Source organism: Panthera leo, chromosome A2 (assembly GCF_018350215.1).
Source record: "Panthera leo isolate Ple1 chromosome A2, P.leo_Ple1_pat1.1, whole genome shotgun sequence".
In the NCBI taxonomy this organism is placed as follows: Eukaryota; Metazoa; Chordata; class Mammalia; order Carnivora; family Felidae; genus Panthera; species Panthera leo.
The window spans coordinates 143,651,821-143,666,250 of NC_056680.1; the positions used below are offsets into that span (position 1 = coordinate 143,651,821).

At 46.0% G+C, this 14,430-nt stretch overlaps 1 protein-coding gene across 2 annotated transcripts; it reads left to right on the forward strand.

The window, feature by feature from the left end:
* The first annotated feature begins 302 nt into the window (after positions 1-302).
* On the forward strand, positions 303-13,173 carry FAM71F2 (family with sequence similarity 71 member F2). Of its 2 annotated transcripts, XM_042923926.1 has the most exons (6): positions 473-560; positions 1,277-1,579; positions 3,180-3,364; positions 4,202-4,451; positions 7,892-8,010; positions 12,809-13,173. In XM_042923926.1, the coding sequence occupies exons 3-6, from the start codon at positions 3,201-3,203 to the stop codon at positions 13,002-13,004; spliced, it is 729 nt and encodes a 242-aa protein (XP_042779860.1). In that variant the 5' UTR covers positions 473-560; positions 1,277-1,579; positions 3,180-3,200; the 3' UTR covers positions 13,005-13,173. The 2 variants fall into 2 exon arrangements, with proteins under 2 accessions (XP_042779849.1, XP_042779860.1); XM_042923915.1 differs by lacking the exon at positions 1,277-1,579 and having other exon boundaries at positions 303-560.
* The last annotated feature ends 1,257 nt before the right edge of the window (positions 13,174-14,430 follow it).

The window sequence follows — 14,430 nt, forward strand, 5'->3', positions numbered from 1 at the left end:
TTCTGGAGAAACTGCCTTGCTGTTCTGGCCAGCTCACCACTGTCTTGCCATAACCGTAGTGCATTTTCCTCATGTATGCAGAGAAACTGAGTGAAAAATGGAATAGACTACTATTACTGCTAATTTGTAGTGCGTAGGAAAGGGGAGAGAAAAGCTCTGCTTATCCCCAATCCTCCCTTGCCTCTTCTTTTTTTCCTTTCCTGTTGTTACCCATCACATTCCTTGATGTCATGCCTGCCATTGTGAGCCGACAGGCCCTCCCTGGCCTGGTGGACAGCTTGTAAGTCAGGAGGGGAGGGGGAGCTGTGGAGGTTGGGGGGAGCAGTGGTCACACCAACACCTTGGAATTGGGCTGGGTCTGAGTGGAGCCCCAGAGATGTTCTCCAGCCCATTCTTCCCAAGAACCAATGAGTAAAATTAGGGGCCTCCCACCTGAGGTCAGGGAACCAGGCCCTGGAGTGGATCTGGGGGTGGAAGATGGCCTTCTTTGTCAACTGATTCATTCTCCAGAATTCAACTTGTTCTCCGACTCGGTGGTATTTGAAAGCAACTTTATCCAGGTACCTGTGTGCAGCTCAGAACCCACTTTCTTTCGCTTTCCAGAACTTGTTCCTAAGGGTTGGTCCAAAAGTGCTGGTCCAAAAAGGCCTCCGAAAGCCCTGGGGAGGAGAAGGAGGCTGCTATGGCTAGGGACAACCAGAGGGTGTGGTCTGGATCCCAAGTTCAGCTCAGTTTGTGCCTACAGCATGATGGGGCTCCTTGAAGGTCATATGCTTTCAGGAAATAGAACTACAAACTGCAAAAGGGGACCTCAGGGCTCACCCTCCAGGCAGGGTCCATGGGCCATTAGGGAAGGAATGGTTGGTTAGAGGGAATGAAGGTTGTTTTTAGAATCCCTGCTCTGAAATCCAACCTCCTCTCCATGGGATGGTTTAGAAATAGCCTTGTTTGAGAGCCAAGCCCCTGGAATCGGCCTTGCCCAGATTCTACATCCCCTAAAAGGCGGTGCTATGGCCATTGGAAGTTAGCATTTTTGGTCTGGGAAGCATGAGGCCACTGGGAGTATGGGATAGTCATAGGACATCTTGGGGCACCTGACTGGCTCAGTGGGTAGAGCATATGACCCTTTGTCTTGGGGTCATGAGTTCAAGCCTCATGTTGGGGGTAGAGTTTACCTTAAAAAAAAAAAAGTGTGTGTGACATCTTACTGAGGGCCTGCCCACCTACCTCCCTCTAGAGGTCTAGCTGGGATCTGCATACCTGTGCTCCTTTGCAGGTGCCGCATGACCAGCTTCTCAGGGTCTGTGTGCTGTGTGCGGGGCAGGAGATGCAAAGAGAGATCAGATGATATCCCTGGCCAAGGAGCTCATGAATTTGTCAATTTAAAGGGCATGTTATAACATGGTCACTGCTCAGAAAGCTCTGGCAGGTGGTTTGGACCAGCTCATCCCTAAAGCATGAGCAGAGAGAAGGGTGCTAGTGTCCGGGGAGTTCAGAGCACTTTTTGGAGTTTGGCAGTTGAAGAAGGCTCCCCAGAGGAGGAGGTGAAGCCCTTCTTGGAGGTATCCCTAAGACTTTGGTAAGTGGAGGAGCAGAGGGAGGACACTGTAGGCCAAGGGACTTCAGTTACCTGGGTGAAAGTGGGAGGCTAGAACCCATAGGGAGGGTCTGTGCTCAGGAATCCATGTGATGGGGTCACAAAGCAGTGAGGACTCACAGGAGAGAGTGGAGACCATTTGAGCTCAATCAGAAGACGCGTTCACAGAGCAGCAAGCTACTCCCTGACGGAGCCCCCCAGATTTCAAAGAGCCGGTTCACCGCTCCGAGCGCCCCCCGGTTCCTGCACTGCTCCCAGGGGGCTGCAGAGTGGGGCAATCAGCTGGCAGCCCGCGGGCGTGCTCCTTCCTAACACAGTCTCAGCGGAGGAAGAGCAGGGACGTGGCAGATCCAGACTCGGGATAGCGAATTCCAGTCACTTCTATTTGGGTGTGAGGTTTGGGCAGGAGGCTTATTCTCTTACTCTGTTCTCTTTGACCTGCTATTAAAACTGTGTAGATTCTCTGGGTGGACACTTAGTGATTCATGCAGCAGGAAACTCGGACCGTTCCGGGGAGGGCAAAGCCTGCCCGCTGGAGCTGCCCCGGGGCAGAGGGAAAAGTTGACCCGAAAGGAATCACCCCACACAATTAGGTGGCTCCCTTTCTCCCCCCTCGTCAGTATCACCTCTCTGCCATCACCTGTAAGAAACATCACTCACAAACCTTTACTTAGCACTTACTCTCAATGTGTGCCGCCCCTGTGTTTCGTAGTACATGTGAATGTCATTCCGCAATGTGGGCTCCAAGAAATGTTTGTTTTTGTTTTTTCCTTCAAAACGAAAATGGACTTTTCTTAGGAGCACCATCTAGTCAGGTGTATGGGAACTGAAATTTCAGTTATTCCTGGGGCTCTCCCCTTGTCCCCAGCTCCACCATGGCTGTGAAATGGTGTCAATGGTCCTACAAAGTCTAGAACATTGGGAGAAGGCTCTCTGGTCGGTCACTCCTCAAATGTTCCTTACCTTACCTTGGTCCTTGTGGTTCCTTGGAGGCTTCTCTGCCCGCCCTGGACAGTGAGGCGGGCGTGTCTTAGCTGAAATACTGTGCCCAGTGCAAACCATCCAGTCTCCCTGGGCTGCCTCTGATGCTGCAAGAGAACAGGTTCTCACGAGATCTAGCAACGGGCCCTCCCTCATCTTGCGGGAAGCTCCCCAATCATCCCTCAAGCTGGGCTGCCTGGGTCTGCCCCATTCACTAGCTCTTTCCTCACTCTCCTCCCCTTCTGGAACCTTCTTTACACAATCTCCCTTCCAGATCATTGGAAACCTGTGCTGGCTGCTTCTACCCGAGGATGGGGGAATAAAATGTCAATGCCTCTCAGCTTTTTCTTACTAATGCATCCCTTTAACGTTGGATAATGCAGAGGATGCAAAGGAGGGCAACACAGTTTCCTGTCGCCAATGAGCTGGTCTATTTGGAGAGACCCACAAAAAGGATGGATGCTGGTCATTGCCCAGGCCAGTGTGCCGCACACTTGCTCCGAGCATGTCCCCAAGTTAAAGTGCTGCTTTCCAGCACCTGTATTCTCCCACCCTTGCCTTCCTCTTTCTCCCTGACCCATGTACCTGGGCTGATTTCCAGGTCACTAAGCCCGGGAGCTGGATGGATGTCTATGAAGGTTCTACCACTGTGATCCTCGGGGTGACCTCCTCAGTGCCCTCCTTGCCACTCCCCAACATCCTCCTGATGGCCAACGTCACCTGGCCCCAGGGTCAGTTTTCCACCTGGAGCTCACCTGATTGTGCTCCAGTGGTCACCCTCAGCAGGTAAAGAAAGGCTGCAGAAGGGGTGGGATGACCGTACTGTTTTGCAGCTGGATTTTAGATAAAAAGAGAGGACAGTATGTATATAAGCTATGTGTATACACGATGTATAGTGTATAAACTATGTAGAATTCATTCATTAAAAAACATGTCTTTCGTATCTGGATATACCAGACACTGTGCTTGGTGCAGTGATAGAGCCCTGGTCTCTGTCTCAGCCTGGTCTTTGAGGATCTTGGCTTCCTTTTATTTACTTTTATATTGTCACTATAGACTTAGGGGGTTTCCCCCGCAAAAAGGCGAGGGGTATGAAAGTCAGATGGGATTATGGAGTGTTACAATTGAAAAAAAAAAAAAACCAAATACTGGATGTACAGGACACATCCACCCTTCTTACTGTCTCAGCAAGGTTAACTAGGATACAGGGAGGAGATCTGGATGGAAATAGGGTCAGAACACCTGAGTTCCAGTTCCTACTTAACGTGGTCTAAACTTGGGCACATCAGTTAGCTGTTCTGAGCCTCAGTTTCACCATCTGTACAATGGAATGAAAAATACCTTTCTTTCATCAAAGGGTGTGAGGATTGAATGAGAGGTTAGACATCGTCTATCAGCCATTGTTATTGATGTGGGCAGGTTCTTTAGTGATGAAGTCCCTGAAAGTCAGAGAAGAGTTAGTTTTAGTAATCATTCCCACTCCCAGACCATGAGCTTTCTCCCGTGGGCATCCCCCAAGCAGAGGCGGGAGCCTAGTGAGATGGGGCCAGGCTCTAAGTGGGCACGCATGATTGATCGAATGCATGGGCCCCTCTGCTGTGGGGATTTCCCGATTGTGTCCAGGATTCTCCCCCTGAAGTTTGTGGAACTACAAATCTGTGACCGGCTCCAACGCATCCTGAGGGTTAGGACAGTGACTGAAAAAATCTACTACCTAAGGCTCCACGAACACCACCCAGAGGCCGTATTTCAATTCTGGATCCGCTTGGTGAAAATTCTTCAGAAAGGTCTGTCCATCACCACCAAAGACCCAAGAATCCAATTCACGCACTGCCTGGTGCCCAAAATGTCCAACAGCTCCACCGAAATAACAGTAAGTGGGGCCTCCCACCAAGACCTGCAGCGAGACAGGGGATGGGAAGCCCGGCTCCTTAGAGGATTGGTGGGCATTAAAGTCTGGTGTTGCAGGGGCAGACTTCGTTTTCAAGGGCCAAGGATACACACGCATCAAACTGGGGTCTACAAACATAAAAAGCAAATGAATTTCTTTTTCTGAAAAAAAGAGCTATAAAGTGGTTATCTCACTTAAAAATTGTTTTCTGTTGGGTTTTTTGTTTTTAAGTTTTAAAAAAGGAATAATGCTCACTGAAGAAAATTACAAAATCACAGAAAAATCACCCCTACTTCTCTCCAACCCCAAGCAATCACTTGGAACATTCTGGCATACTTCCAGTCTTCCATTTTATGTATTTTTTTTTCCTTTTTTTGTTTGATCTTTATTAGGTTTTGGCATTAGAGTTATGCTGTCTTCTTAATATCAACTGAAGAATTTTGCATATGCTTTCACATTGTTGAATATATTGAAACTTTGAAAACATTTATTCTTTAACGTTAGAGGCTAGATTGAATTTGCCAGGTTCTTTTTTTTTTTTTTTAATGTTTGCTTGTTTATATATTTATTCTTTCTCCAATTTTTAATTTAAATTCCAGTTCGTTAACATACAGTGTAGTATTAGTTTCAGGAGTAGAATTTAGTGATTCATCACTTACCTACAATACCCAGTGCTCATCACAAGTGCCTTCCTTAATGCCCATCACCCATTTAACCCTCCCCCTGCCCACCTCCCTCCATCAACCCTCTGTTTGTTCTCTATAGTTAAGAGTCTGTTTCCTGGTTTGCCTATTCCTACCACCACCCCCTGATTTTTATTTGTTTTGTTTCTTAACAGTTTTCCATCTTTTTTTTCTCCCTAGATCACTTTTTTAAAAAATTTACATCCAAGTTAGTTAGGATATAGTGCAACAATAATTTATCCATTTAGCCAATCCCCCCTCCCACATCCCCTCCAGTAACCCTCTGTTTGTTCTCCATATTTGAGTCTCTTATGTTTTGTCCCCCTCCCTGTTTTTATATTATTTTTGCTTCCCTTCCCTTATGTTCATCTGTTTTGTATCTTAAAGTCCTCATATGAGTGAAGTCATATGATTTTTGTCTTTCTCTGACTGACTAGCTTCGCTTAGCATAATACCCTCTAGTTCCATTCACGTAGTTGCAAATGGCAAGATTTCATTCTTTTTGATTGCCGAGTAATACTCCATTGTATATATATATCACATCTTCTTTATCCATTCATCCATCAGTGGACATTTGGGCTGTTTCCGTACTTTGGCTACTGTTGATAGTGCTGCCATAAACATGGGGGTGCTTGTGCCCCTTCGAAACAGCACACCTGTATCCCTTGGATAAATACCTAGTAGTGCAATTGCTGGGTCGTAAGGTGGTTCTATTTTTAATTTTTTGAGGAACCTCCATACTGTTTTCCAGAGTGGCTGCACCAGCTTGCATTCCCACCAACAATGCAAAAGAGATCCTCTTTCTCCACATCCTTGCCAACATCTGTCGTTGCCTGACTTGTTAATGCTAGCCATTCTGACAGGTGTGAGGTGGTATCTCATTGTGGTTTTGATTTGTATTTTCCTGATGATGAGTGATGTTGAGCATTTTTTCATGTGTCGGTTGGCCATCCAGATGTCTTCTTTGGAGAAGTGTCTATTCATGTTTTTTGCCCATTTCTTCACTGGATTATTTGTTTTTTGGGTGTTGAGTTTGATAAGTTCTTTATAGATTTTGGATACCAACGCTTCACTGATGTGTTGTTTGCAAATATCTTCTCCCATTCCGTCCGTTGCCTTTTAGTTTTGCTGATTGTTTCCTTCGCTGTGAAGAAACTTTTTATTTTGATAAGGTCCTAATCATTCATTTTCGCTTTTGTTTCCCTTGCCTCTGGAGACGTGTTGAGTAAGAAGTTGCTGCGGCTGAGATCAAAGAGGTTTTTGCCTGCTTTCTCCTCCAGGATTTTGATGGCTTCCTGTCTTACGCTTAGGTCTTTCATCCATTTTGAGTTTATTTTTGTGTATGGTATGAGAAAGTGGTCCAGGTTCATTTTTCTGCACGTCGCTGTCCAGTTTTCCCAGCACCAATTGGTGAAAGACTATCTTTATTCCATTGGATATTCTTTCCTGCTTTGTCAAAGATTAGTTGGCCCTACGTTTGTGGTCCATCTCTGGGTTCTCTATTCTGTTCCGTTGATCTGAGTGTCTGTTTTTGTGCCAGTACCATACTGTCATGGTGATTACGGTTTTGTGATACAGTTTGGGGTCCGGACAGTCTTCCATCTTAAATTAATTTTTAACTTATATATTTGAGGATATTCAATACATAATAAATGTCTGAATGTTGCTTTTTTTCAGTTGAGATTATATCAGAAGCATTTTCCCGTTTCTTTTTAAAGCTCTTCATACACATCATTTTGATAATTTCACGCCATTCCAGTAGTTGTGTGAATGAATTAAAATTTACTTTGCCATTCTCCTGTTATCAGACATTTAGAGTTGTTTCTAACTTTTCATTATGGTAAATGATGCTAGAACAAGCATTTGTGTGAATTGATCCCATTTCTGCTTGTTTTCTCAGAATAGATTATTAGAAGCACAATTCGAAGGGTATGAGCATTTTTAAGGCTCTTGATACATATTGCCAGATTATTTCCAGAAAGCTCATGCCAAAGTATACTCTCTCCAGTAATATGAGTGTCTATGTCACTGTGTCCTTATCACAATAGAAAAGAATAAATTTTAATAAATTTTCTAGTATGATAGGTGAAAAAGTAACAGCCCTTTGATTTTCAATGAGTTTGAACATCATTATACAGTCTTTTTGTGCTCTTTAGCTATTTCTCTATTGGCATTTTGTGTTTTTTTTCTAAACTGGTTTGTAAAATAAAGCTTTTCATATATCAAGAAGTTTAACCCTTGAATCACAAGTGTCTGTAAACCTTTCCCCCAAGGATTCGCTTTTTCCTCTCAGTTTATTTGCAGCTCCCCACCCCCCACCCCTTTTGACACAGAGAAGGCTTTTCCAGGACCTGCTTAGGGTAGAAGCACAGAAAGAAAGAGATCGGTAGGCTGGATTGCCTAACACCTTCAGACTTCAGAACCTAAACCCTTTCTTCCTCTTGTCTCAGTTGAAGGCCTTTCCGTATTGCTATCACTGCCTTCCAAAGTCAGCTTCCCAGCCCTGCTGCTCTCGTTCTTAATGTTCAGGCACAGTAGCCATTGGCAGCCCAGCAGAGAGAGGACGTTATCCTGCCAGGGCCCAGTTGGGCTCTGATGATTCTGGGGCTTGATGCTTAAGGAACAGGTTTCCGGGTCGAGCCTGGAAGACTCAAGGCTGAGTCCCTTCAAGGTTCTGGCCCCAGGAGGCCGAGAACTCCAGGCAGACCTGGTCATCTGACTGTAACTTTCTCCACCCAGCCTGAAAGCAGCCTCCTGCCATCCGCCCAGCCCAGCGAAAGCTTCATGCTGTTGACAGCCGAGCAGACCAGTGACAGTTTCTCGAATATCACAGGGAGGCCCCAGCTCACAGCGGACAGGTGGGTCCTCCGTGCAGGCAGCTCCGGCATCCCTTCCCGCAGCACTGAGCCGTGGGTGGGGACGGTGGCACCCTCGGCCAAACTACCTCAGTTCCTTCTTTTTATTCTGGGCCATTATGCATATGATTTCTCCCCTCAGTTTTATTATAAGCCTGTCAAAAACAGGGTCTGTGGCTGTTGGGTCTGAATATTCCCTAGGCAAACTGCAGTGATTTCATAGACGGTGCTCAATAAAAAGAACGAGGGGTGAGTAAGTTATCAGAGGAGGGTGAGCTGATCAGGCAGGCTCGTGGAGCTCCGTATCGACTATCTCCAAACCCGGTTCACCAGGGTCCCCCGGGTAAGACAGTTCTGAGTTCTCTTCACCTCACTTATCTGTTCTGTAAAATGGACAGAATAGACAGTAACCCAAAGCAGACATGACTCCAAAGCCATTTACTAATTCACTAATTATATGAGACTCTTTGTGCAGCAAGCGATGGAAAACAAAAGCAAGATCACACAATCACTACATTGAACAAGTACAACTTGCAGGATACCATCAAAATGTAAATTTATTTTGGGGGCACCTGGGTAGCTCAGCCGGTTAAGCATTTGACTTTGGCTCGGGTCATGATCTCACGGTTCGTGGGTTCAAGCCCCGCGTCGGGCTCTGTGCTGACAGCTCGGAGCCTGGAGCCTGCTTTGGATTCTATGTCTCCCTCTCTCTCTGCCTTTCACCCGCTTGTGCTCTGTCTCTGTCTCTCTCTCTCTCAAAAATAAACACTAAGAAAGTTTTTTTAATGTAAATTTATTTTTGTCTTCCCTTTATAATTTTTTCAGTGGGAGTTTTCTTCTTGCCCTTAGATAAAAGCTGATTCTCTGACAGGCCCCCTAAGCATATGGGCTCCCTCTTAGAATATAAAAGGTCCTCTGGTCCCTTTAAATTGCCAAAGAAGCATCAATTCTGAAATTAAAATGTGGCTGATAATTACCAAAGCTCTGAACTGTTCACACCTTCCCTCAGTCTGGCCTCATGTTAAGATGGCCCTTCACGGTGGGCACTGGGTTTTCACTCCTCTTCTCCTTCTGTTTCCTAAACTTAAAAAAAAATTTTTTTTAATGTTTATTTATATTTTGAGAGAGAGAGAGAGAGAGAGCGGGGGAGGTGCAGAGAGAGACAGAGACCAAATCCGAAGCAGGCTCCAGGCTCTGAGCTGTCAGCACAGAGCCAACACGGGGCTCGAACTCATGAACTGTGAGATCATGACCTGAGCAGAAACTGTATGCCCAGCTGACTGAGCCACCCAGGCACCCCCTGTTTCCTAACTTTAAAGCTAATTTTTTCTCTTAGAAGCTTCCTTGGGTTCTTTAAAGTCCCACACCTGACACCCCCCTCACCCCCAACTGCAACTCTGACACTTTCCTTTCCTCCAGCCACCACCCCCCTCAGGCTCTGGCTGTAAGGGCGTTCTCTTGGCTTACAATGGCTCCAGGCTGGCTCTCTCTGTCTCAGGTATAGTCCACGTCTGGCCCTCAGGAAATGTCCTCTCAGACTTTGATGAGCCCCTGGACACAGGAATGACTCCTCTTCACTCCTCCACCCAAGAGACCTATTCTTCCACCTTTCCCGCCCTTCAGATTTCCTGCTCAGGACTTGTGTCCCTACCTACGGGGTCTCCGAGGACCCCTGCCTCCAGGGGGCCCCAGTTCAAATCTCTGGATGATCCTAGGAAGGCCCCTCTCTTTCAGCTTCAGGGGGAAAAGGCAGCAGCTTTAGACAAGGGACTCTCCACACCCCTTCTCTCTCTCAGTGCTGTTTTAGCCTCCCTCTGGGGCAGGGTCCCCGTGGTGGTCATGCTGGGCTGCTCTCCCAGGTCATTGCGTGCCTTTATATGTGCTTTCCAGTCTTGTGGTTCTTGGGTTTTGTTTTGTTTTGTTTTGTTTTACTTTCAAGATAGTTGTATTGAATTGTAATGCAAAATTTTCTCTTTTGGATACTCTTGTTATTTGAATATTGGCTCATCTTTGCCTATCTAATAGAGCTGTCATTTTCTCTTTTTCTTTCTTTAAGCTCTCCTTCTATTCTTTTCTTCCTCTTAAGGCACTGTCTGCTTTGTTTGCTCTTGTATTCTTTCTGGCTTAGGCTTCATTTTGGAAATAATTGTTTCTTTAAAAATGTTTGATTCTTACCTCAGTTTCATCACCCCATTTACAAATCTTTTAAGTTCTGACTTGGGTGGCACCCTCATATAGTCTATCACTTTCTTAATTTCTTTTAGCTCATTTTGAAAAAAAAAAATTTTTTTAAGTTTATTTATTTTTGAGACAGAGAGAGACAGAGCAGGAACGGGGGAGGGTCAGAGAGAGAGGGAGACACAGAATCGGAAGCAGGCTCCAGGCTCTGAGCCATCAGCCCAGAACCCCAGGCGGGGTTCGAACTCACGGACCACCAGACCGTGACCTGAGCCGAAGTCTGAGCCAAAGTCAGACGCTCAACCGACTGAGCCACCCAGGCGCCCCTCGTTTTGAAAGGCTAGGTTGTACTTTTCATTTGTTTTGCAGACATATCTTTTTAGTGTGCTTTCATTGTAAGCATTTAGTATGCTTCATATACTTTGTTTTTCTCATATAATTTTGTGTGGCGTTTGATTACTATCCTTTTCCGACAGTTATTTTTAATGTGAAAATGATTTTCCTGAACCTTTGGGAATGACGGTCAGTCAAGGTTGCTTTCTGGTTTGATCTCTAGAGCTCCCTCTTGTGTGGCTTTTGGGAAGTGTTGATGGCCTTGTACTTCTAGGGCTGTGATCCTCTCTCCTGTCTTTAGCTGATCTTTCTCTTTTCTTTGCTTTTATTCTTCCCGTCCTACTCAATTTGGATCCCATTTCCAGTGGCTTTTCCTTAGTGTGAGGCTGTGTCTTGCAAGAGAGAGTGTTCCGATGGCTTCAAGAGACCATAAGGCATGTAGGGCTCCAGCCTCTTCTGACTTTACCGCAGCCAGGGCCCTCGCCCTTATTTCCAGTTTCCTCCTCCTCCAACTGTCCCGGGCACTTTCCACTGAGAACCTGTGGGGGGAATAGGAGCTCCCCTGTTTTCAGATACATCAGATGCTCTGTTGCTGCTCTGTGCGTCCTCGTACAGATATGGACAGATATGCAAGATAACCGTCTGAGTCTTGGAGGAGTCTGTAGCTGGAATTTTTTTTATCCTGAGCTTTCTCAAACAGGCCTTTACCTTTGGGACTCATGTTGGCCTAAACTGAAGTGGGTAAAACCTAAGTCCGGGGCCACCAAGACTGGCAAGTCCCTCGGGCACCCCTAGCTTCAGCCCACACTTTGCCAGTCTTTAATTTTTGACCCCTGGGATTTTTCTTTGCTTTTTGTGGGCTTAACAATACACTTTAAATTATGTGATTATATTTTATCTAGCATCTCTAGGTGTTTTATGGCAAAGATTTTTTAGACTATTTGGCCATTTTGCCAGGCTCTGGCTACATAACTCTAAACTTATTTTCACTTAAAAAAAAAAAAATCATCGCATCTTATCTTTGAATAGTTACAGTGTGAGTGATTTTTATTTTCCATTTGGTGCTTTTTTGTGGTTTCCCTTTTTTCATTTTTTTTTTTTTAATTTTTAGAGAGAGAGAGCAGGGAAATGAGGCAGAGGGAGAGAGAGAGGGAGAGAGAGAGAGAGAGAGAGAGAGACTCTCAAGAAGGCTCCACACTCAGTGAGGAGCCTGGTGCGGGACTCAATTCCACGACCCTGGGGTCACGACCTGAGCCAAAATCAAGAGTCAGATGCTCAACTGACTGAGCCACCCAGGTGCCCCAACATGGTTATTTTAAATGAAAAAACAAACAAAAAACAAACCGGGGGTTCCTGGGTGGCTCAGTTGGTTAAGAGTCTGACTTGGGCTCAGGTCATGAGTTCAAGCCACGCACCGGGCTCTCTGCTGCCAGCACAGAGCCCACTTTGGATCCTCTGTCTCCCTCTCTCTCTGCTCCTCCCCCCCCCAAAAAAAAATAAACGTTGAAAAATAAAATAAAATTTTTAAAATAAAATAAAATAACCATGTATTTCACTTAAAATCAAAATTTTTAAAAATGTTAGCCACACCCTGTGTTTTTCTAGGCACATTCAGTGGCTGTAACTTTTTTCAAAGCTGTTACTGTTTTTGGAGAACTGTCGTGAGGTTTTCTTTTCCTTATGCTGGTAACTGTCAGGTTATAGTGGGCATCAGGCAGATCCCACGGGGCTCAGATCTTGCCTTTGAGTCTTAGTTAACAAATTAGGTTCTCACCACATAAAAAGTGGTACTTAAGATTTGGAGGGGTATCTGTTCCACTCCAGCAGAGCAGACCTTAGCCGGAGCCTCCCTCCTGCTTGGTTTTCTTTGTTCAAGTCGCTCTCTCTCTTTATGTTTACTTATTTATTTTGAGAGAGAGAGTGAGAGAGCGTGTGCATGTGAATGGGGGAGGGGCAGAGAGAGGGAGAGAGAGAGAATCCCAAACAGGCTCCGCACTGTCTGCACACAGATCTCACGGGTTCAAACCCATGAACCTGTGAGATCATGACCTGAGCTGAAGTCGGACGCTTAACCAACTGAGCCATCCAGGCGTCCCCAAGTCTCTCTTGATACATCATACCATTTATACGTGTCGTCCCGGGCCATCATTCCCACATCCGCATCTACACTCAAGGCACTTGTACTGGAAAATATACAATTTAGAAACAGTTTTTTTAAATTAAACTTTTAACAATGCTTTCTCTTTCTTTTATTGCTTTCAATGACTCCAAAATTCCTGGGCTCCAACAGTAACACCAATGTCGCCATCAAAATAGACAATTTGGACAGCTCTAAGACCCCCTTGCGGGTGGCATCTCCAGTCAGTTTGAAAATACCCATGAGAGCTGCCTTGAGCCACAGCCTCTGGGAACAAGAGAATCCAGATGAGCACTTCCTGCAGGCTCCGGTCGCCAGTTCCCTAGGAGAGAACTTTTTTGGACCCTGACACCTATCCAGAACGGGGCGATCTTCCCTAGCTTCATTCAGTGCGCTTGCTACAATCTCCTATCAATGCTGTTTTCCCACTGTGGGCCAAAAGACCGTGGGAGAGGTATGAGGGTGCTTATAACACAGTGCTTTGTACTTCCACCAATAAACCTCCAAGTGAGTTCCTAGTTGTTACGGGCTGTGCTCTGCAGGGCTTCAGGCTGGGGATGGACCGATTAGGAACGGGAGCTCACCCCTTAGGAAAATAAATGGGAAAAATGTTCTGTCTGCTCAGCTGGAACCCCAAAGCAGCCAAGCAGAGACAAGAAGTCCAGTCCAGAAAAAGCCAACTTCCTCATTCAGGGGGGTAGGGGGAAACAGAGGCAGGGCTGCTGCAAAGCCAAAGTGAGAGAAATCTTGACAATGATGCCGACCAACTATGACGATGACCACCAGTGACCAGGAGTCCTAACGGATTTGGCTTTTCCTAGCCCGGGCCTAATGAAAGCAAACTGGAAGACACAGTATCTGTGTGTATGAGGGGTGGGGCAGGAGCTCTGGCCAGCCTCTGGACAAATGGCAAATACTTACGTGGACAACACTACCACAATATTCAGTAACTATTAATCAAGCCCCCTCTAGGTGCCAGGCACTGTGCTTGATGCTGGGCATATTAGAGAGGCCCAAACAGACAAGTTACCTGCCTCGAGGGACGGTGTGGGAGAGATACTGAGCCCTATCCCGGAGACACAGGAAGCCCACTGAGGCTGGCATGGTGTTTGAGCCACGGGTCTGCAAATCAAGGCTAGAGGACCCACCTTTCTAGAGTCCACACGATAGGAGATAGAGTGACAGAGTGAGAAAGAACGTGCCCCTCTTCCCCTTGTGCACACTCAGGTGGGCTCAGCTATAAATCCTGGCTCAAGAGGATCATAAAAGACACGAGCTGGGAGTATGCCCAGTGTCTGTGGGTTTCTTTTAATCTCCAATAAAAATAAAAACCAAACAAATTTCCTTCCAGCCTGCTGTAATCAAGCTGAGCAGTGTTGGTGCTGGTGAGGGACGTCTCGCAGCAGAACTTAGAACAAGCTAATGTGAAGGGTGACCATGCTCCCCAATGTATGCTTGTGGTCCTATATCATTATTGATATGTACCCATGCCACTCTCAAAGTGTCCCTGTATGAATGGCCAGTCACTCAACTGATACAGTGTATTTACAAACATTTAGGGGCTCTCCGCCCTCATTTCTATTGCCTTGGTTTAAAATTCCATCAACTCTCACCTAAACTATTGCGATGACCCCAGCGGGTCTCCCAAGCTGTCATCATTATGCCAATAATAGCTAACTTCGTTTAGCAACCTACCATGTGCCCGACCCTATGGTGAAACTTTACAGAGATCACTTAATCCACGCAACTCATTGGGAGGTAGGTACTCTTGTTAC